The sequence below is a fragment of the Mesocricetus auratus genome, unplaced genomic scaffold (assembly GCF_017639785.1).
Source record: "Mesocricetus auratus isolate SY011 unplaced genomic scaffold, BCM_Maur_2.0 Super-Scaffold_4256, whole genome shotgun sequence".
Lineage (NCBI taxonomy): Eukaryota > Metazoa > Chordata > Mammalia > Rodentia > Cricetidae > Mesocricetus > Mesocricetus auratus.
In genome coordinates this window covers 4,343,910-4,366,615 of record NW_024429182.1, presented here as the reverse complement: position 1 = coordinate 4,366,615, position 22,706 = coordinate 4,343,910, and the positions used below count along the sequence as shown (strand labels likewise).

At 54.4% G+C, this 22,706-nt stretch overlaps 2 protein-coding genes across 4 annotated transcripts in view; one reads left to right on the top strand and one right to left on the bottom strand.

Annotated features, from left to right (window-relative positions):
- Positions 1-3,283, top strand: part of Vwa2 (von Willebrand factor A domain containing 2) — a 35,256-nt gene extending 31,973 nt beyond the window's left edge. Inside the window, exons 12-14 of the mRNA XM_040742328.1 lie at positions 357-908; positions 1,219-1,344; positions 1,716-3,283. Of these exons, the coding sequence (XP_040598262.1) occupies positions 357-908; positions 1,219-1,344; positions 1,716-1,810 (773 nt within the window). The 3' untranslated portion in view covers positions 1,811-3,283. The remainder of the gene's footprint in view (positions 1-356; positions 909-1,218; positions 1,345-1,715) is intronic.
- Positions 3,284-3,613: 330 nt separating this feature from the next.
- Afap1l2 (actin filament associated protein 1 like 2) overlaps positions 3,614-22,706 on the bottom strand; it is a 98,657-nt gene continuing 79,564 nt past the window's right edge. For all 3 annotated transcript variants that reach the window (XM_013117101.3, XM_040742321.1, XM_040742318.1), the window contains 14 exons: positions 21,407-21,612; positions 19,571-19,750; positions 17,088-17,177; positions 15,365-15,449; positions 14,794-14,898; positions 12,052-12,263; positions 10,619-10,764; positions 9,763-9,874; positions 8,941-9,189; positions 8,693-8,861; positions 8,231-8,386; positions 5,777-5,970; positions 5,553-5,675; positions 3,614-4,816 (listed from right to left, as the gene is read on the bottom strand). In XM_013117101.3, coding sequence (XP_012972555.1) covers positions 4,790-4,816; positions 5,553-5,675; positions 5,777-5,970; positions 8,231-8,386; positions 8,693-8,861; positions 8,941-9,189; positions 9,763-9,874; positions 10,619-10,764; positions 12,052-12,263; positions 14,794-14,898; positions 15,365-15,449; positions 17,088-17,177; positions 19,571-19,750; positions 21,407-21,612 — 2,054 coding nt within the window. In that variant the 3' untranslated portion in view covers positions 3,614-4,789. The remainder of the gene's footprint in view (positions 4,817-5,552; positions 5,676-5,776; positions 5,971-8,230; positions 8,387-8,692; positions 8,862-8,940; positions 9,190-9,762; positions 9,875-10,618; positions 10,765-12,051; positions 12,264-14,793; positions 14,899-15,364; positions 15,450-17,087; positions 17,178-19,570; positions 19,751-21,406; positions 21,613-22,706) is intronic.

The window sequence follows — 22,706 nt, the reverse complement described above, 5'->3', positions numbered from 1 at the left end:
GGCAGGTGGTCCGACTTTGCCATCTTGTGGCTTCCGTGTTGAGGTCCAAGGTCACCCTTTGCCAGCCATCAAGAAGAGGAAGATGGGGAGGAAGGTGGGGGGCCAACGGCTTCCATGGGCACGCCGTCAGGGTACCGCACGGCCACACCTAGAGGCCAGGGAGACCAGGAGGTGGCATCCAAGTGGCCGCTCGCATTCACGTTTGTATGTTAGAAGAGCCCAGCTGCGGTTATGAGGAGAGTGGGTGCTACACGTCCGTCCAGCACACCGAGTGACCCGGGCTCCACGCAGCCCACAACAGCCCCCGCTGTGCCAGGTAGGTCCAGGCAGTGTCCCTCTCCTGCTTGCTCCTCCAGGCTGCCAAGCACAGTCGCTGGACCTGGTGTTCCTGCTGGACGCCTCCGCCTCGGTGGGGCCGGAGAACTTCGCCAGGATGCAGACCTTCGTCAGGAAATGCGCTCTCCGCTTCGACGTGAACCCCGACGTCACTCAGGTTGGCCTGGTGGTATACGGCGGCCAGGTGCAGACAGCCTTCGGGCTGGACACCCATCCCACCCGCGCTGCCGTGCTGCGGGCCACGAGCCAGGCTCCCTACCTAGGGGGGGTGGGCTCCGCTGGCACGGCCTTGCTGCACATCAGTGACAAGGTGATGACTGTCCAGAGGGGCGCCCGCCCTGGTGTCCCCAAGGCTGTGGTGATGCTCACGGGAGGGAGCGGGGCAGAAGACGCAGCTGTCCCTGCCCAGAAGCTGAGAAACAATGACGTCTCGGTCTTGGTTGTGAGCGTGGGGGCTGTCCTCGGGGAGACGGTGAGGAGGCTCGCCGGTCCCCGGGACTCCCTGATCCACGTGGCAGCTTACTCGGACCTACGGTACCACCAGGACACGCTCGTCGAGTGGATATGTAGAGGTGAGTGGGGAGAGAGTATGTATCCCGTAGAGCTGTCTTAAGACAGGGCTTTAGTCTGAGTAGTCACACACGTCACGATGAGGAAGACCGCTTCCTAGTCCTCATTTGCCACGCATCAGCTCATGGGCCAAGCCCTACAGTCCCACAAAGCCCCAGTCTCGTCAATCCCATGCTAAGCTGTTGCCGCAGGACCAAGGGAGACAGATGCTGGGGTGTTAATTCAGCTCCGCATTCTCTAGGATGGAACTGGGCTTGCTTAGAATAGGGGCCTCTGGATCCGACCCAGGCTTGGGCACACTCTCCTTTGCAGAAGCCAAGCGGCCGGTGAACCTCTGCAAACCCAGCCCGTGCATGAACGAAGGCATCTGTGTCCTGAAGCATGGCGGTTACCGCTGCGAGTGCCGCGGTGGCTGGGAAGGCCCCCACTGTGAGAACCGTGAGTGCTTCCATCCCGCGTGGATGGGGGTGTGCTCAAACACGGATGGGGGTGCTCTCCTCAGTCCTGCCAAGTTTTACATTTCTCAGCAGAAGGCAGGCTGGAGGGGCTGTAAGGAGAGCCGGGGGGGGCACGACACAGCAGCATCTGGGCCTCCTTAGACCAGGCAGAAGACAACCCCGAGTTGTGGGCGTCCAGCCCTTGGCACACACTAGGCTTCCAATGGCCGAGGAGGAGGTCTGCGCGGTGGGATGGGGTCTGACCTGGCGCCTTTCGCTTTCGGGGTTGAGTGTGTGGGGTAAAGAGGACACGGAGTAACCACTGGCTGAGGGGGAGACTCAAACACCCTCGGAATTCACTTTCTTTCCCAGGCGTCTTGAGAGGGGATGTACTCATGCCACATAGCTCCCACCAAGAACCTGCAGGAGGACAGCAGCCAACCCCCTCCCAGCATCTCAGAAGCTGAAAGGCACCAACTGTGGCCTGGTGCACCCCCCGGGGGTCCTGTGGGACATCTGCTTCCAGCTCTAAGTGTGGCCGCCCTGCCCTACAGCCTCTGCCACAGAGTTGGGGACTCCTTCCGAGGTGTCAGTATTTACCTCCTGTGACAGTTTGTCACCTCTCCTGAGGATCAGAACTGGGCCAGGGAGACTTGATGGCCCGTCTGAGGGTCATTTTGAGCATCACCGACACTAGACAGAGTGTTGAAATGGCGGGGCGCTTAAGAGGAAGGCGTCTGACGGCCACCGCACCGTGCAGTGACGGGATTGACACAAAGGGCAGCCTTCTCCACGCCCCCCAGCTATCTCACACTGGTTTAGTTTGGATAGGGATCAGTGCGCCATTTCTGACCTTTTTCCAGTGACCAGAGACCTGTGTGTGGGAAAGACCTGGGAAGGTCTCCGACAGCAATCTGACCAATGTACCAGTTTGTGTCTAGGGAAGGGGGGCATATTTCCTAAGGGTCCTCCCTCCCCGTGTGGTTGGCCTGGGTGCTGCGCAGTAAGACCTTCGGGAGGGGGGGGCTTCCTTTTGGGTTACTCGGGAGAGGAGGCGACTTGGTAGTGCGGGGGCTGTCTATCCTCTTTGCAGTGGTGGAAGTGAAGGGCAGACTTCTCGGGCTCAGCCGGTGAGGGTGACGGTGACTGGAGCTTCCTTTTCTAATGTGCCTCGGGTTACTGTGTCTTACGCGCTCCTCACACCCCGTCGTCTGTTGAACCCTTTGCACATGGTATCTGTGTGGCAAAGAGGACCCCGTGGAGCATCTTCTGCTAACCAGGCACCTAACCGCAGTGCTCACAGGTGCTCTTCCCTGACCCCGCTTGCCCGTGCTGTTTGGGAGCCGGCTTTTCAGTGGCACCATTGCCGAGCTCGGGGAGCTGCAGGGCAGCCTTGGAGAAGTAGCGGTAGTGCCGCGTGCCGCGTATGACTTATGCGCCCTCTACGAGACTCCCCCCCACCATTACAGGTGTAGGGAACTTTGCCGGTGTTCTGTGGGTCCATCCGTCTGTCTGTCTGAGACAATACTTCTCTCTCCAGGTTTGTAGTATGCTTTACCTACTCCATTTTTTTCTTCACATATAGACCATGGATGCGAGTGGTTACATATTGTTATATTTTAGTCACTGAGTCAATTTTTTTTGCCTCCTGGATTAAGATTTATTTTTATTTTGTAATACATAGACCTTTTCATATTGGAGCAGTGCTAACTTTTCATGGAACACCTGAATTTCCCAAACTTTTACACTGCTGTTGTAGTCATAATATTTCCTTGTAAAACCTCGTCAGTGTCTGTAGTTAAGGCTTCCTAGTCAATTTTGCTACTTCGTTTGCTTAGGCTCTTTTTTTTTTTTTTTTTGTCACAGCAGCATGTTCAAGGAGTCAGGATTTTGGTCGCGTTGATTTTTAAATACAAAATAAATACATGTATGTTTCTGAATTTCCTTAATCTTTGCATAGGCAGCCTTCTACATGTTGGTATGTTTCTTCTCTCCAAGAGTTGCTTAGGAGCCTGATTAACCACCGGAGGTTTGGCTTTCAATTGTCTGCCCGAAGTTGGCTTCTGGAGGCGTTTCCTGTGTGTTTGGCACCTTACTAATCATGCAGTGATTAACTTGGCTTACTTAAGGAAGGATCCTTACTGTGTCATTCCAGGCTACCCCATGTGGCTCTTGCTGGCTTTTTTTTTTTTTACAACATCTGTTTAAGTTCATTGTGTAAACAGTCGATACCTTTGCCCCATGCCACGCAATACAAGGGAAACCCAAAATACAATGAATATTTTATTTTAAAAAATCCTAACTCACCACTTGGTAAAGACCACCAAGCATTTATGACACAGGAAATAAATGCCCTGGGATTAGAAAGACAGTATGCATAAAAATATTTAGCCTTCAGGAACCAGTGTTCTATAACCGATTCTGAAAGCCCAGGAATGGGGTGGGTGATAGATGAAATGTTTCAACCTGTGTTAATGCCATCACAGATAAGAGACAGACCACAAAAGGATAGCACTGGCTGCCGATCCGAACAGACGAGAAAGGCTACTCTGACTCACACCTGTTTTTCCTGCAAGGGGACCAGAAATTAAGAACATCTTTAATATGGGAATGAAGAGGTGACTAACTCTTTTCTTAAAGGTGGCCTGGCCACAGGACGGAGTCTGTAAACACAGGGAGTTTCCCCCATACAAGACAGCATTGTTTAAGAGTTTGTCTTTTGCTGGGTGTTGGTAGCTCACACCTCAGGCAGAGGCAGGCGGATCTCCGAGTTCAAGACCAGCCTGGTCTACAAGAGCTGGTTCCAGGACAGCCTCCAAAGCGACAGAGAAACCCTGCCTCGAAAAAACCAAAAGAAAAAAGTTTGTCTTTTAAAGGTGGTTGAGTCAGGACTGCTGTGGAATAGGGGGAAATCCTTAGTGGGGTCAGAGCCTTAGCTTGGTTCCAAATGTGTCCCTGCTGCTGAGTTCACGCCATTGGTGGCTAATGCCATTAAGATCATCAAAGACCACCACGCTGGGCCCACTGGTATGGAGTCAAGAGTGATTTAACCCTTAATCTTGCCACACACAGGATAAAAGACACGGGTCGGAAGTTTAGGTTTTCTTGTCGCCAAAACCACATGGTCATTTTTTTTCCACTACTTAAAAACCTTGATAAAGCAATAGATTGACGGATGAAGTCATAAAAAAAGGAAAAAAGTACAATGTCTCGTTGACGGCCAACAGACGCAGGTCTCCAAAGAAGCCACTGCCGCGTTCCCTCTGTCTTGAAAAGGGGACAGGGCCTTCCCTAACCGGCGCTCCGTTCGGCATCTCATTCCTCGCCTTCTCTTCCGCACAGACTCACCCTTCCTCAGAGCTGCTGTATATATCGAAGATCTGACTGAAGCAGGATTGTCACCAAGGTCCACATGGACATTAGAGTCTTTAGGGGGTTCTTGTTTCCTAACTGGCTCCTTTCTTCTCCCATTCCTACGGTACCAAAAGAGAGTTATCCTCTGTAGCCACCTTCCTAGGTGTGGAGAAGGTAAGAAAATCTAGAAGCTCAAAAGCAGTTACGAGCACAGCTAACCTCATCCCTGTCCCGTGGGGAGAGAGATTTTTGAGGTGGGTGGGCCAGCCACATGCTGTGATTGACTAGTGATGCCTTCGGGGGTCAGGGCGTGGTAGGGGCTCATGCGGTTGAATGGGTTTAATAGCCACCACTGGTGTGGGTGTCTGACTTTCTCAGGAAGCATGTCACAGGACGGGAACAGAGGGCACTCTCAAGGCAGCTCTAGGCACATGAGTTAAGGATTAATAAGGCTTCTTGTGTAGCGCTTGGGCAAGAAACCATGCCGTGGGACCAACATCCCCCATCCCCACCCCTGTGTTTACTTAATTGAGCCTTTTGAGCCTTTTGCTGCTGGCTGCTTTGGTTCTGATGGTAGAAACCCTCCGGGTTGAAAACACGTCAGCCGCAGCCTGCCCCTGCAATCTATCCTGAATGGAGGGGAGGATGCCCTTGGGCTCACTGGGCAGGACACTTGAATTTAAGTACCTTTCTGGTTAATCAGTGGCAAAGACCAAGCCATGGTTGTTTCTGCCGAGAGCATACCTCTCATTCAGAGCTAGTGCCAAAAGCCACTGTGTTCCACCTGGAGGCCCCAGCTTGGAGCATTTCCACCGGAGGGGTGTGGTGGTGGGGAGGGCAGGGCTGTCCGCTCACCTTGGCTTTCTGCAGGACAGTGCCTTTGCCTGTGACCATGACGGAGAGGGGCCTGCTCTTGAGCACAGAAGCCGAGTTGACTGGGGTAGAGTCTGGGGTGGGGTTGGCAGCTTTGGGGTGTGGCTGAGGAGGAGAGCAAGAGGCTTATAAACACGAAACTCATCTCTCTCAGCCCCGTGTCCAGGAGGTCCCTGCCCACAGCAGACCCAGCTGCCAGCACTCACGCGGGGGCTCACGCTGTCCAGGTGGGTGGTGTCCACAGTGGTGCCCAGCGTCACCGGGCCGGCCTCAGCCTTCTTCAGACTGTCCTTCACCTCCATGATACTGAGCTCAAGGTCCACGCGCCTGCCCTCCTCCATCCTGCACTCCTCGTCCACCCTCTTCAGCTTCTGCTCCAGGTCGGCCAGGGCTCCCTTATCTGCAGGGGAGGAGGACAGCGCTGCAGCCGAGGCCGGGGGACCACGCTGCATGGAGGCTGGGGTTTGCACGCACCCCTTCATGTGGCCCACAGGCCTGGATCTAACACAGAAAGGCGGGAACGGGCTTGCTGGTGTGCAGCAGGCAGGCAGCCTTCCAGCCCGGGTCTGAGTCACTGTGTTCTCACGGGCTGGAGGCATCCACAGAGGGGGGGCTCTGCTCTGCTCCCACAGGCAGACCCAAGTCGGGAGACCAAGTCCCTGCTGGTAGGTTCTCACCGCTCAATTCTGGCCTGAAAGCAACACCACCAATGGTCCCTGCAGGGTGGCTGGCATGTTCTGACCCTGACCTACACTGTTGCCTCTATCCCCTGGTGCCTGGTGCTTCCCAGAGCCCGAATGTGGTCCTCAGCGTGGAGTTAAGAAATGACTGCCTGCCAGAGCAAGTGAGGGCTTCGCCTGTGTTCAACACGGAGCCCCCGGCACTGCTGTTCAGAGACTTGATTTGCTAGCCTTAAGCCCTATGCGAGACAACCGGCAGCCGGGGTGGATGACAAGCGGTAATGGAGCCGCCGTTGCTGAAGGATTCAGAGGAAAAGTTAACTAGTGTTGGCGCTGCTTGGGATTCTGAAATTAGCATATATATCGTATTTATATCCAGTGTCAGTGCTTTGGGATCACTTTCTGATCTGTGACTGTAGGACCAAAGAGTTTATTTGCCAAGAGAGTAAACCATAGTGAGCCTTTTCCCACCTATCTGGAATATCCGTGTCAGAGAGCTGGGGAAAGCCTAGACCCCCTTCCTCACAGCCCGGCTTGGTGTATTTAGGGGATTCCAAGGACTGCCGTGGGGTAAGCCTCTGTCACCCCGTGTCCCAGCCACCTTCAGCTGCGGGCCTGATGATGATGTTCATGATGCTGAATCTTGATGGCCAATTTGGCCAGGCTGAGCGACACCCAGGAGATCAGCAAAGCATTTCTGTGGTGTGTCTGTGAGGTCATTCCCAGAGATGAGCTCATGAGGGCTTCCAACTAAGCAGTGGTTGGTCCTCAGGGCGCGCCTTTGGAAGGCGTGTTTTGGCTCCGCTCTACCGCACTCAGACGGAACCAAACCACCATGGAAGAAACAACCTCTAAGTTGTTCATTCCAGATACCACACACCGCAGCAGTAAAAACCTGGCATACAATATCTAAGAGCTGAACCCCCCAAAAACCAGAGGGACCCCACTTACAGAGATGGAAGGAAACAGGAAGTGTCTGCTTACAGAGACAGACTTTTCGGGGTTCGAGAAATAAGCTGTGGTGGCAGCTGCAGTGGTGTGGTGCCCACTGGCCCCTATGTTTGAATGCTTGGTCCCCAAAGAAATGGATCAGGAAGGGTCAGGGGCTGTGGCCTTGCTGGGGTGGGGCGGGTGGGGTCACCGGAGATGAGCTTTGATGCTTCGAAAAGCCCTCGCTGCTCCTGGTTAGCGCTGGCTCCCTCCCTCGAGGTTCTGTCCACAACACGTGCATACATGTGCTCTCAGCTACTGCTCCAGTGCCTGCCTGGCCGTGACAGTCATGGACTCGACCCCTCCCGAACCATGAGCCCCACAATGCGATCTTTTATAAGCTGCCTTGGTCATGGTATTTTGCCATAGTAGTGGGAAAGTCACCAATGCAGCTGCTGACTGACTACAAGAAGAGACACTGCCTTGTGCGGTGAACTCCATCCTGACAACTAAAAAGAGGAAGGACTCTACCCCGCCCCAAAACCTTCAACTGCCATGCCATAAGCTTCCCAGAAACCTGTTGCATTTGTCTCCAAACCTGCTAGGCCAGTTGTGCTTGCTGAGATCCAGGTCAGGTCATCCGGAAAGGCCTCAGAGGTAGGTTGCTAGGACACCTCCCTTGAAGGATGTGAGGGCTTGGAAAATTGCCTAGAAGGCCTCAGATTTCTTTGCAAGTGTCTGGGCTTTACCCACGTAAAGCGCACTGCGGGTGTGCGTGCAGAGGATGACCTGGGACATCAGTCGGCCGACCCAGATCTCAAACCTAGGCTCAGATGCAACCCGGGAGCAACCTAACAACTACCTGCTGGTATTGAGGATCTGGGCAGAGACAGCCTCAGACAGGACCAGAAGAGGCAGGGCCTTCCCCAGGGGCGAGGGGCCTCAGGCTGGGGTCCAGGTGGCAGACTGACAAATCCCAGGCCTTCCCTGTGAAAGCCCTTGTCTCTTGGGCCCAGGCTCCACCCTGGCCGTCGACCCGGGAGCCCCTACCTGTGCATTTTAGCAGGGTCTCTTTGAGTTCCCGCTTCTCCCTGCGGAGCTGAGCCAGGTGGCCCCGGATCTCCTCCTTCCTCCTCTCCAGCCTCTCCTTCTCCTCCGTGTACCGCTTCACCTCAGCCTCCGTCCGGTTCTTCCCGAGTTTGATCTCTGCAGACCCAGACGGAGAAAGGCTTGCACCACCCAGCAATGGATGGTGAGGGCTGGACCTAAGCCCACTTCCTAGACTTAGATAGAGCCCAGGGCGTGGCAGAACACCCAAGCTGATGTCAGCCCAGCAGAGATGGTGGTGAAAGTCAGTCCCTTGCTCCCCCCCCCCCTCCGCCCTGGGTTCTGGGGGTGGGGGTGGGATTTCCTTCACCTCTTCTAACCGGTTTCCTCTAACGAAAGGGAGGGACTCGCGCTAACATCAGTACACCATGTCTAAAATGTTAGGCCTGGGCCTCGTCCGCGTACCTGCACTGGCCACCCTCAGCTTGTCCTTCACAGGGGGGCTGGCACTGGGGGCAGAAGCCACGGTGTCCCTGCAGTTGGCTGGGAAGGATATCCTCTGCTGCTCAGCCTGCACTTTAACCGTGGTGATTCTCAAGCCGGGCTCCGCGGACTCCTGACTCCCCGCCTGTCTCTGTGCCAAGAGAAATCACTCCTGTGACGACAGGGCACAGCAAGGTGGCAAGGCGCCTGCAGGTGGGATGGGCGTGTACCTGCTGCTCCTCCAGGCTTCCTGGAGGCTCCGTGAGGGGCTCGTCTGGGGCAAGGCCTGGGTCTGGGTCTACTGTGAGGGTCTCAGCTAGGTCATCCGGCTGTGGCAGTGCTGGGAGAGAGGCCTGTACCCCATCGGGGCTCTGCAGGAAGGACTTGACAGGTGTGAGGTCCAGGTACACTCGGTCAAGTTCGCCTTCACTGTTAGCATCTAGAGCAGCAGCGGGGGCGGCTTCCTCGGTGGGCTCTGCCTACAGGAAGAAGTCAGGCGGGGGTTTTACTGCCTCACACCCTTGACTGAAGGGACCTGGCCTCAGGTCTCCAGATCCCTTCCAAGCTGCAGTTTCTGGGCAGCCCCTTCCCTTTCAGAGGAACTCTCTGTGGAGTCCTGTGTGGGATGGAAGACCCCAGACACAGCCCTCTATAAGGAGGAAAGTCTAACAAGGTCTTCGTAGGGGGCGGGGTAGGATCGAGGGAGCTGACGCTACCAACAACTACTTCATTCCAGAACCAGGACCCTGCCACCAGCGTGCTCAGCCCACCTCAGCTACTGCTGTGGTCCCCCGAAGGCTAATGGTGTCGCTGATCCCACCATCTGCTCGCCACCCCAAGCACTGAACAGAGCAAATAGCCAGGTGTTTTTTTCTAGCTGGGTCTCCAAGTTAAGACCACACAACCCCCTTGCATGAAAGATTGAGTGGTTTGCATTGATGGCCCTGTAGGTGACGAGCCTGGGAGCCACTCATCTTGGGGACATCGTGACCCTCTGTGACGATGTGACCCTCTGTGGTTTAGCAGAAGGGAACCCGGCAGCCCATGCTTACCACCGTTGTCAGCTCGGACATCTCCACATCATCGTACAGCTCTTCCGGGCAGTCCCGGCTGGGCAAGCCATCGATGTATGTGTTGGGCTCTGAGAACTTCCTCTGCATCAGCCTGGAAGACATACATAGGTGCATGAAGCTTCCAGGAATCCCACCGGCCTCAAGGGATGCAGAGTAAATGCCCTTGGCTACACAGAGATCTGATGTAAATGCCCAGCTCCCTGCAGCTAGAGTCCTCTCCTCCTCGTTGTTCCAGAACTCTTGGGTCCACACCCCCTTCCCGAGAAAACAAGCTGCCTCGTCAGACTCCTATGGCCGCCTTCTGCAGGTCCTAACCTTCTATACATCCCATCTAGCACCAGCCACAAAGTCCCGGCACATTTCATCCCCACAGTGCGGGGGGGAGGGGGCAGCTCAGAGAGGATGCACCCTCATTTTTGTATGTCCAGGAACAGGCTGGCTTCTGCCAGTACGGGCAACACCTCCTTGTCTAAGACACCCCTGCCCAAGCCTGTCTGCCTGTGTGCAGAGTAGACGTGCCTGCCTTACTCTGTGCCTCCCAGAATGCATCAGAGACCCAGTGAGGAGTCCAGAGGAAGGGCAAGGGAAGTCACTTGCTTTGTCCTTGGGAGCTGAGGAGGATCTAAACCGGACTGGGCCATGCGCTCCCCAGGGCTGGCTCTCATCTGGGTCTCTGCACCATGCAGCTCCCTTCTTTGTCCCTCCCTACTGCGGGACCAAGCAGGACTCAACTGACCCCATGCTCTCTCGGTGGCCACGCCGCCCTAGCTACCCAACCAGGTCTAGAAGCAAGGATGGATGGGAAGACATGTGAGGAAAGCTGCTTCTCACTCACAGGAGAGAGGTTTTGGCCGCACTCACAATACAGGAAACCCTTTCAGCATCCACGTAGTCATAGGTGAACTCTTCCGGGTCTGTCTTGGAGCCTGACTCTGAGAGCAGGAGGCCTAGCCAGTGGCCCATCTCCTCCGAGGACTTGGCCTAGAAGGGCACCAAGAGTCATGAACGCTATCGAGGCCAGTCTGTCCCCCTAGGCGAGAACGGCTCACTCCCATCCTTACCGCCAGGCATGAGACAGCCTGTGCAGGGCACCCCCCAGTTTTCCCAGCATGGTGTATCCCCAAGTGATCTCAAATAGCATTTCCCGGCAGTGAGACCACGGTGCCACTCTCAGTGACACTCCAGACATCGGTGGGGGGGGCATCACATGTAATTTGTAGACACGTGTTTCTAGAAGCTGAGAACTACACTGGGCAGGGGCAGTGACTTCCCGTGGTCTAGGTCATCATCCCCACACTGGGCAGGGGCAGTGACTTCCTGTCTTATTTTTGTTCCTTCTTATCCCTTTTCCATCTACACTTCCCCAAACAGCAGCATCTCAATGTCCCGTTTTGATCACGTCCTCTCTCCTGAACCCCTCCAAGGGTTTTCTAAAGCTCCTAGGATCCAAGCTTTCCCAGCCTCATCCAACACCCAGCGGACAGTCATGGTGTCCTTCTCCTTCCTTGAAACTGTAACTAAACAACTAAATTGTGTAATTAGCCAAATGACACTATCACACAAGAAAATAAGCTCTGAGGGCAAAGACCAGTTTTCTCTGTCATCCTACAGGTAGCTGTGGGCTGGTGGGCAAATCAGTGTCTCTGTGCAGCCGTTGCCGGTGTATATGTTTCAGCCACCAGAGGGCAGCATTGAAGCAGACTTTGAAAGACTCCTGGGGATAACCGGCTAAGTGGACCGGGAGTTAATGGGCAAGAGCTTACTTGTGTGCAAGGACCTTGGTTGGCCCTGCCTCTAGGGCTCCTCGCAAGCTTGCATTATGTCATCCCTTGTTTTTGTAACTGTAACAACGCACGAAACCAAGGGCAGGGAGAGGCCAAAGTGTGATTGTATGCAGAGCAAGTCGTGATCCCAGGTAAGTCCGCACTGCCCTCATATTTGTGCACTGGGTTCTCCTGGCTGGGGCAGGCAAAGTAACTAGCACTCCTCTGAGTTTCAGAAGCCTCTCTGGCAATTGTGGGTATGAGAGGTACTCCTTGACTGCTGCAAGTGCAGGAATCCACCCACAGTGTCACCCCTGTAACAAAGCCATCCACCCCGAGGTCCAAACAAGCGTGGGCATTTTTTTAAAAAAATGCAAACAATTGCAGATGGCAGCGGCGGTAAGTACAACATGAAGCCACACCCGATTCTCTCTCAGTGGGATCATGGCCCTCCGTATTTCAGCTGACAGTGGAGACTGCCCGCCCCGCCCCACGGCCCTTGTACCTCAAGCTTGGCCAGCTCCTCGCCGTTGTGAAGGATGCGGAAGGAGTACAGGTGGTCGGGACTGGGGTCTGGAACTACTTCACAGCCCACCAAGCTGAGGGGCTGCTGGGCTGCCTTGCTCCGGTTCCGGTCCTGGTAGAAGTGTAGGTGGCTGTCTTTGACAAAGCACCAACGTGACTTCCACTGGGTGTTCACCAGCACGTTCAGGTAGCCTGCAGAAGGGCGAGCAGACAGGGGCGTGAGGCCACCGCAGGAGGTGCACCGGAAGAGGGCAGCCCTTACGAACAGAACAGGGGCATGGCTGCACGCAGGGGCACCTGGAAAGCCTCGGCGTCTGGGGAAGGCACCGTCACTGGGCCTCTTTGAATATCACCTGTTTCTGACCCCGTTGTACCATCTCAGAGTGCCATTATTTACTCCCTTTTTGGGTAAACAGGCCCACCAAGGCAGGGCAGTATGCTTGTCTGGTTTCACGGCAAAAGCATGACCCGAGGAATATGGGATTTGTCCTCTGTTATAGCACTGGAGATACACACTCATTGAGGACACAGACTCTTCCACTGTGCCTCACCTCCAGGCCTCCATATGTCCCAGCAGTCAACCCTTCCTTCCTTCCGTTACTCAGGCCAGATCTCCTGGATGCGGAGTCTGCGGCTGACTCTGCAGCCTCAGTTTCTTCAGCTCCCTGGGTATGTTTGCCCAGACCCCGCCCATGGTGCCTGGCCCTCTCTTTCCTGCTCAGCAGGTGTGCATGTCTTCTCTAGCCCTGACTCAATCTACCTTAGAGAGTCTAGAGCCTGGTGCAGCAAAACTCTGCTTCTGTCCGCGGGACATGCGTGCATCTCCAGGAACTGCAGCGGCTATTCCGCACAACCCAGGGCTGCAACCTTTTTTAGCCATTTGACGAGGGACCCCACTCCCCTGCAGCACAGAGAAGCTACCAGAAGCAGGGTGCACCCAGGATGCCATCCCTTTCTCCCTCACGGATGGCGGCGTGTTTGTGATCAGCTTCTCAAGGGGGAGGGAGGCCCTCCCCCGCCTCTGATGACCGCTGATGGAGAAGCTATCACACACCGGTGCAGCCTTGTCCCTTAAGCAACAGAGATGAGGGGAGCCTGGCTCCTAGGCCTTGTACACACCCATAAGTGAGGAATTACCTCCTCTCTAAGCCTTACTACCTCAAATACACAGACTTATGAAACAGGTCTTCTCCATTATGAGTGACTGGCAGCTGCTTTGGCCCCACCCACAGCTGGTCACGAGGTGGGCACTGGGGATCATGCGCACATCTCTACAGCATGTTTATGTCAAGTGGAAGCTGGAGACCCCAGAACCTGAGCTCTAAGCAGATGCTTCTGTGGCCATCGCGGCCCTCCGAACAATAAAAAAATTTAGTTCAGGTTAGTCCCTGAATGCCCGTGTCCTCACCGCCATGTCCCCAGCCACAGGGGGAAGAGTATGTGTGAGCACAAGATAGCTCCAAAATAATCTGGTCCCATCTCAGACAGTGATGCACTGGGGGTCAGGCTCCCAGGCCATGCGCTGCTTCCTAAGGATGCGGTGACAGGCAGAACCTGGTCACTCCCCAGCCTGGGAAGCAGAAAGCTCCAAGGGGAACCTTGTCCTGCACCAGGAGGGCCTCAAGACCTCTAGCAACAAAATAACCAGGGTCTCACGAAAGAGCCCAGGAATGGGGCAGAGAGAAAGACCCAGAGGTGAGCACTAATGGCCTCCCAGCCCCACAGCCTGGGAATTAAGATACGACATTTTCTAGGCCTGGCCTGTCTCCCTCCTTGTGGGAACACCAGACCTTGAGCAGAGACCCACTTCCCCTTCTGCCTGGGAGTAGGCAGCTGTAAGACAATGTTTACTAAAAACATGTTTACTAAAAACAATACAATGCCCGGGGCAATAAGTTCCTGGAAAAGGCCTGCCCACAGAAACCACCCTGACCTCGACCTTGTCCAAAGACTAACCGCCCCTTCTGCCACGCCCAGATCAGTTTTTGGGGTCAGAGCAGAACCAGCCAGGGTAGAGGAGAGAGCAGAAGCTTCTCTGGTGGGAGCCTTTCTTAGGAAGTTTTCTTGAACCTTTTTGGAGCCTGCTTAAAGTTTTCTTTACATCGTTGAACGAGTCTCTGTGTTGTCAATCCCCGACACCCTCCGCACGTTCTCGGACACAGGCCGCACAGCAGACGCGACACCTCCTGACCTCAGTTTCTTCGAGCACAAGCGAGAGAAGGAGAGATAACCCACGAGAACCCACGAGAACCAATCAGCACCACCTGCCCTGTGAACCTGCCACTCGGGCTTCCCACGGTCCCCAGCAGGTGTCACCTCCCTGTCCCTATCTCAGAGGCTTTTCTCCAGGCTTAGGCAGCTAAACCCACCCGAGGACAAGCCCTCTCTGGTCACAGGGCATGAAAGGTTCTTCAAGCCCCAATCCTGATAACTAGGAAGATGGTTCTGTGTGTACTCGGGTAAAGGACTGTGCCGTTCACCCACCTTGTTCCGACACCGCCTGCCATACCCCGCGCCACGCAGCAAACAAGAAATATTTGCTTAAGGGAGCAGGGAGTTGGCACCAACCACTTACCCCTCATGTCCTCAAAGGACGGACCTGGGGGAGCATAGAGAACCCACAGGGGAGACAAGCCCAAACCCCAGTTTTGTGTGCACGCCTCTGCCCTCTCAGATGGGCACCAACACAGTGAAGAAGCCCGGGGGTCTGGAGGTCACTTACTAGATGTCTCGAGGGATCGTTCTGGGGGCTCCAGCGAGGTAGACTTCTTCCTGCCCAGGTTCATCAGGTTGCTGAGTTTGAGGCCGGCCGAACATTTCTTCTTGACTGTTAAGATGAGAGAGAAAGCCATCAGTGTTGGACACAGCCTGTCCACATGCAAACCACACTCCCTGCTTATGCCTCCCAGCCTACACATACTCGTGTGTGCACACACATGCCCAGGTGTACACACACACATGGATTGCAGGCCAAGTTGGCTATTCCAAAGTCACGCACTCATGGGGATCTACAGGTATCTCAGTGGAGACGAACACTGGGTGTCTTCGTAGATAGACCGTGTGGCCTCAGAGAGACTTGAAACAGGACCAGAAAAGAGCTGGAGGGATGCTGTCTCCCCCAGCCCGTAGCAAGACTTAACTTTGGTTGGGCCCTCTCTCCTTTGGTTCTGTTGGAGGCTGTGTTAGCATCAGCTGCCTCCCAAAACAACTAGGGTTGAGCCAGACAGACAGCCCTCACACCATGGACTACTGTTGCCCTCCCAACCCAGGGTAGAGGGTCATAGTCTGGTTACCGTCTTTGGTCTCTGGGACCTCAGGGTGGCTTTCAGTGGAGCTCCCGTACTCTGAAGCTGACAGGTATTTCTCAGCTATATCTGGCTGTGGGCAGAAAAGAGATAGACAGGGGTCACGATCTGGGAATAGGTACTCCGAGAGCCAGAACGTAAAGGGAAACAGAAGGCTCCTGTGGGCATGCTAGAGATCACCCGACCAAACCTCTACCAGCCAGGACCGAGGTCACTGGTAGGACACTGGCCACAAGCTTCCTTTTGGGGCTCTCTGGAGCACCTACCTTCCTGAAACCCACACTCCCCCATCCTCAGAGTACCTCCCCTGCCATCCTGTTTGCAAGTGTCCCAAATGGATGTTGGACCTGATGACAACAGGCCTGTGGCCAGTGGGAAGGGAACCCAAACTCATCCCTGTTGGAACCCAAGCAGTGAGTGAGACCCTGAAGACAGCCTTGCTGAGCTGTAGGGGTTTTCCACGTGGCATTCAGTTCTGGAGGATAAAGAGCCTCCCTTCTCCTGCTCTTCCTCCTCCTCCTCCTTATTTAAGGGCTCCATGTGCCCTCTTGCTTTCTGTACTGTCAGTGCTGGGGACACAAGCTGAAAAAAACCATGCCCTGTGACTGCTGGTGGTTCCTGCCTGTTGATACTTGAGACTAGGAAGGGTGACCCACAGGTGACTGCACTTAGTCCCACCTCCTTAAAACCAACGTTCCTCAGAGTGCTATGCCAGGCAGGCCTGGAGCCATTGGCTGGACCCACAAGGGGCTGGCACCACCTGGAGGCTAGGGACTGAGCGGAGGGGGTGAGGTGGGGGGGGGCCTCAGTCTTGCAAAAATAAATGCCCAGCTGGAGAATACGAAGTAATTCCCGATAATCAAGCTGCAAGATCAGCCTGGACCCCATCCAGAGATGAGTAAAGGAAATGTGTCACACAAACACAATGGAGTTCTATTCCACCGCGAAGAAGAATGAAACCGCGTCACGTACAGAAAAAAAAAAAAAGAACAGAAAAAAAAAAGTAACGACTATAAATTGGAGATCGTCACACGGAGACAAGTCAGTCAGACTCAGAAGGACAAACACTGCACAGGCCCCTCAGTTCTGTGCAGGCCACATAAAACAACTCTCACATGACATGCGAATGGCAGCGGTACAGCAGGGGTTGGGAGAGCCAAGGGCGCTAGTGGATGGAGATGCCTCATACACTTGCCTGGAAACGGCTCTCGAAACCCGTCACTGTGTGCAGCGAACTTGGTGCACTCAAGTTTCATATGCACCAGGAACGCAGGGCAAAGGGACTTTTGCTCCAAGAGTGTTTCCTCCTTAAGCAAGACAGCAGCTAGGTTCATCCGTGTTTCATCCCTTTCCCTGCCAAGCTTACTCCCTGCTCTCACCCGAGCCTCGTGCGTTTCTTATTACTGGGGTGTAGGAGTGAACCCCACAAAGCTATCCGCCCATGAGGGTGGGGACATGTAAACTGACACAGGTAGATATAAAAGTAAGTGAAAGAAAAAGGAACCTCCCTTTTCTCCTGGAAGCCAGCCTCGCTTCTAACTCCTGGTTTGTGCGACTCTTTGGTAAATATATTGTTTTCCTATAGCATTGACTATCATTAATACTGGGGCTGCAGGACAAGAACGGAGAATGGGGCTTTCGATCCTATACTCTGAGTTCGTACTGAGAAGACACAGAACTGGATCCTCCCTTGGGCAGGGCGGGGCCTTACTTTCTGACAGTTCAGGCGCTGGGCATCTGGCGTGTACTGGTTCCCCTCTGCAGCTCCTTCGTAAGGCAGGCCACTCACCTCCTGGATGACCTGGATTGAGGAAGCATGGTGAACAGAGGCTGTGGTCCTTGCATGGCCCTGTTCCCCGGCCATCACGGCATGGTGGCATGGTTCCTCAAGCACGGAAAACGGAACCGCCAAGAACAGAAGCAACTGTGCCCTGGTATAGCCCACAAGCATTCCGAGGACACAGATGCCACTCACACACGCCCCACAGGAACCCCCTAATCCGGGGGTGTGCTGGGGCCTACTGCATCAAGGCTCACAGAAAACAGAGCAGCCATCCCTGGATGCCACCATGAGGGCAGGGGTTCTGTCCTGTTGTGCTGTAATTGTGAGTATATGCTTGCTGATGCTTCCCTGACTTTCCAAGGCTCTGGGCCCAGGACTGTGGTCTCCATACCAACTTGGATACGACTTTGACCTGATGTAAACTCTGCACACTTGCTGACCACGGGCCACAGGGCCACCTCACCTCTTCAATAAATGACTGTATAACTGGTACTTGGTGCCTATCCTGTGGACGCACGGGTCAGAGATGGCCCTGACTGCACTAATCAGTTCTGCATTCCTCTTCTGAGCCCAGGACCACCTAGGGGGGGGATCCCCAGAGGGGTAAGAGGGAGGGAACTAGACTTGGGAGCATTATGCATGTGTGTATCACTGTACAAACGCATGCTCATACATGTGCGTGCATGCATGCGGTGTGTCTGTGTGTGCCAGTGTGCGGGTGTGCATGTGTGTGAGTGCCTGTGTGGATGCACGAGTATGAGGATGGGCGTGACTGTCAGAAACCAAAAGGGAGGCCTGGGAAAGAGGAAGGGGTTCAACGAGCAACTCAGCCTTGGGTCCCAGGAACTCTGCAGACCCCGAACAGCGCCTTGCATTCTCTGGGCCTTCACTGGCCAAGTGTCCTACACTTGGCATACGTGGGGCCCAGTTGCTGAGCCCTTTGCATGCATTGAAAAACACAACTTAAGATCACTTTACATACGTGTGAGCACACACACACATATGCACACACATAGGCACCCACACACTCACAGCATGCATGTATACACACATACATGTGCACGCACGCACACATACACACTCACATGCATGCACGCATACACACCAGGCTTTACTCTTCAGAGTCAAATAAACACTCAGCAATCCTTCCATCATCCAAACTGCACCTCTGTCTGTACAGTGGCTCCTCTGTTCTCTATGACAGTCTAAAAATTCTTCTGAAAGGACTGAATGAATGCCTGTCATTCCATCCCAGGTGACTGACTTGGCCAGACATCTCAAAACATTTAGTGGTTTAACAAAAACAGTTTGTTAGCTGTTCTGGCCCACGCCTTTAATCCCAGCCCTCTGGGAGGCAGAGGCAGGCAGATCTCTGAGTTCGAGGCCAGCCTGGTCTACAGAGCGAGTTGCCAGGACAGCCAGGGCTACACAGAGAAACCCTGTCTTGAAAAAAAAAAAACCAAACCCAGCATGTCAGCTTCAAATCTGGGGTACTCGGCACACGGGAAGGGGGCCAATACCCGGGCAGGTACCATTTTCGGTCATGTTTTAATGACGTGTTTCAGGCTCTTCCCTGACAGACTCACGGTGACGGCTATACTTAGCCAGGAGGGGTGGGGTTGTAGATACAATGCCACAAACTGCAAGAGTGGGCACGGTGGTGGAGCAGGTGGCAGGAAGGGGACAGGGGGTGGCCCTGGCTGGCTGCTCTTACTGGGGTCCCCAGGAGCCCTGGAGGGCTTTGAGACCTTACTGAACCGTGAGTCTTCTCTTGCTCAAATAGCAGACCCTCTGGATCCACCATGCTCAGCATCTTTAGTTAGGCAGGAAGCCCCTCCCCAGGTACTTCCTCACGGCAGCTCAAGGACACAGAGGCAGAGCTGCTCAGACACATCCAAGGTGGCAGGGAACACAGTGCGGTGTAGACAGCCCTGAATCTACACCCAGCTGCAACTCATTGGCCAGGGGATGGCTACCTCTGCCCTCCGAGCCTTCATCTCCAATCCCATAAAAACAGGCTCGCCAATTGCCCAGCTACACCCAGGGTTAAATCTGCTTGAAAAAGCCCACCACCCTTGTGGGTACTTCACCGACGCAGCACATACACTCTGCCTTTTTTTTTTAATCATGGAAGAATCATGACGCCTCATTAGAAGGAAGACTGCAAGGAGATTCCAACTACAGCCACTTGCGGCTTCCAGGGACTCCCACTGAGCAGCGGGAACACACTGTAATCTGGTCCACGACATTGATTGCCAATATCCAGAATGCTAGAGGCCCTGAGCATCTCTGAAAGATCATAGACCCTGTCTACTGTCGACCTCGTCACCCACCCTTTAGAAGACGCCGGGGGACCAGACCTCCAGGAGCCCTCCCTGGAGTACCCAGGGAAGCCTGGCACGTCCCCTTACCCGAAGCCACTGCTCAGCCTGGTCCCTGCTCTGCAGGCCCAGCACAATCACGTCGGCATTCATCGGCATGATCTTCAGCTTGTGCTCTTTCTTCCGCACCTGCTTCTCCTTGCGCACAACGCTGCTGCCCAGCAAGTTCACGTCCAGCTGAGGGCTGTGATCCTTGGACGATTTGTAGCACTGGAAGAAAATGGAAGACGCTGCTTTGCTGGGGAATGGGGTGGATCCTGCAAAGGGGAAGCCCTTGAACACTGAGGTGCTCCCTCTCCTCCATGAGCCCGACTATACCCCAAGCCGTAGGGCTGGATCCTCTCTCTCTCTCTCTCTCTCTCTCTCTCTCTCTCTCTCTCTCTCTCTCCCTCTCCCTCTCCCTCTCCCTCTCCCTCTCCCTCTCCCTCTCCCTCTCCCTCCCTCCCTCCCTCCCTCCCTCCCTCCCTCTCTCTCTCTCTCTCTCTCTCTCTCTCTCTCTCTCTCTTCTGACTTTGAGCAGGGATGTTGCAGGACCTGAATCACCCAAACAGTTCTGGATTGCTCTGGGCTCAGAGAAGGGGATCCATGTGCTACTTAGTGATGTTCTGCTCATGGGTGGATTACAGCAATATGTGATGGCTTCCCTTAATGAGACAGTTTGTCCTAGTTTGTGTAAGAACCTATGATGCTCACACAGTAATGGCATCACCTGGGGACACACTTCTCAGAATGTGTTACCTCCCCCACTAAGCCGCGTATGACTCTGCCCCCTGGAGACAGAACTCACTTCTCCACAGTGGGACAAACGTATATTTCTCTACCTTTCTGCGTGTCATAGCAGCCCCAGCAAAAGATCAATTGGTCATGAAAACCAAGCTTACAGTCTAACTTGCCAGATAACAGAACTCAAAGGAAGGGACCATCGCCCTTTAGTCCTTTACCAGAGAAGATATACCGCCCTTAAGCGTCTCACTGTAAAAGGAAGGCCCTCACAAGACAGCTGGCAAGACCACTCAGGAAACATCTGGGGTGAGGTGGACATGTTGTGACCAGAGTGAAGGTGTTTACGAAGACCTCATGAAACTTCAGGCCAGGGCACAAAGCTGTCAGTGTTTGTCCTGGTTTTGGGGGTAAAGTCCTGCTCTGATGCCCAGGCTGGCCTTGAGTTCTGAAACTCAAACAATCTTGCCCTACACTCCGGAGCAGCTGACCAACCACACCTAGTTCAAAGCAGTGAGGTTTTTTCTTTTATTTAGAACATCAGGAAGTAGAAGTATTGTCAGAGTCAAGTCTCTGGTTCCTCTGCAGGTTTTGACTGAGAATAGGTGGGGCTAAGACTTGTAATTCTTGGGATGATGCCAACAGTCCTCAGGTTGCTGAGGCCAAAACTGTAGCTGCAGCTGGACTGAGAGTGCACACCATAATGTTAGAAGGACTGAGGGACAAAAATAAAAGATGGAGGACAAAAAAAAAAAAAAGAAGCAAGGAGACCACTGTGGTGGTGGCTGTAATCTCCCCACTGACTGAAGATGCTTTGTCAAGAGAATGGTGTATTCAAGGCCTGCCTGGGCTACATAGTGAGACCCTACCTCAGCCTCCCTCCCCCTAAAACCAAGCAAGGTGCAAGGGACAGGATGCGGAGAGCAACCTTCTGCTTTGGCAGTTTAATTAAAAGCTACCAGATCTTCCTAATGCAGACACAACACACTCATCTGCACGTGCAAAACTCTGCACACGATCGTAAGTCAGGGGCCAGGTGAAACTCTCCTGCTGCTATCAAAGGCTCTACCCCCAATGTCACATCAGGGAGCACTCGCTCTTCCATCCGCCCCCCCCCCAGCCCCGGTAGAGAAGATGAGGACTGACCAACAGCCTGGTGTCCCTGATCACACAGAGCTGCTTGGCCCACTGGCCCAGCCACTTCTTGCGCCACAGGAAGGCACAGATGCGGGCGTCACGCATCAGCTCAATGCTGGCCTCGGGCGAGGGCCACTGGTAGGGGGCTGCCTTGCCTTTGCTGTTCTCCTCTTCATCATAGGACTCGTAGGAGCTGCTCACGGCCTCACCGTCCTCTGCAAGGAGACCACACCCGGTCAGTCAGGGCCCAGCCGGACAAGAGGATCCACAGGCAAGCAACACGTCAGAGGGCGGCAGCAGGGGCAGCTGAAGACCCCAGGCTGCCCCCCACCTGCCTCCCCCATCCTTGACACAGCTCAATGGCTTCCCACCCCCCCCCCAACCCACGTGGAGAGACTTCGCAGATGCTGACTCAGACCGCAGAGCACGTTTCCCTGCCCAAGCCCCAGCTCATGGGTCCACGGACAACCCTGGGGGAGATGTGCTGCCCCTATGCGTGAACCCTATGCATGCCCTGTGGGCCTCTGGCTCCTCAGCCAGTGGGGGTTCCAGGTTCTGGGCTGGGTCTGGCTCTGCTCCAGGTCTGGGAGGGGTCTGTCTCGGGGGGGGCGGGGAGAAAAGAAAAAAAGGTCACATAACCCATGGTGGGAAAGCGGCTGTTTCCCTTGTTTAGGCTGTGGTGGCGCACACCTCTAATCTCAGCACTGGGGAGGCAGAGGCAGGTGGGTCTCTGAGTTCCAGGCCATCTTGGTCTACACAGTGAGACCCTATCTCAAGAGGGAAAGCAGCAACGGCAAGAACAATGTGCTGGGTCCTGTTCAGGGCCGTTCTTCACAAACCTGCCAGTTCCCGGGCTATGTCCCATTGTCTTCTCCTTGGAGCAGCCCCGGCTCCTTACTGGGCTGTAGCTTACAGCTTTCTCCTACTGTCGGCCGGGGGCTGCTTTGCCTTCCTTCTTAAAGAACCCCTTCACCATCTCCCAAGTCTAGTTCATATCCCTAACCGTCCCGAAAGCATGGTTCTCTTCTCCAGCATCACCAGTGCGTTCTGGGCCAAGGAAGCCACAGTGAAAGAATCAGCGTATCTCCCTACTCATGCATCCATCCATGCGTGCGTGGGTATATTCATCCATGCACTGATAATATCCATGCATGCATGCATGCATCAAACCATGAATGCACCCGCCCACCTATCCATCATCTCTTAAAGGATGCATCTAGCTATCCTATAAGAAGTATCATTGAAGTGAAAGGGGGACTCTGGAGCCCCATGGCAACCCCTGTCTAGTGATACCCTTGATACCCTGCCT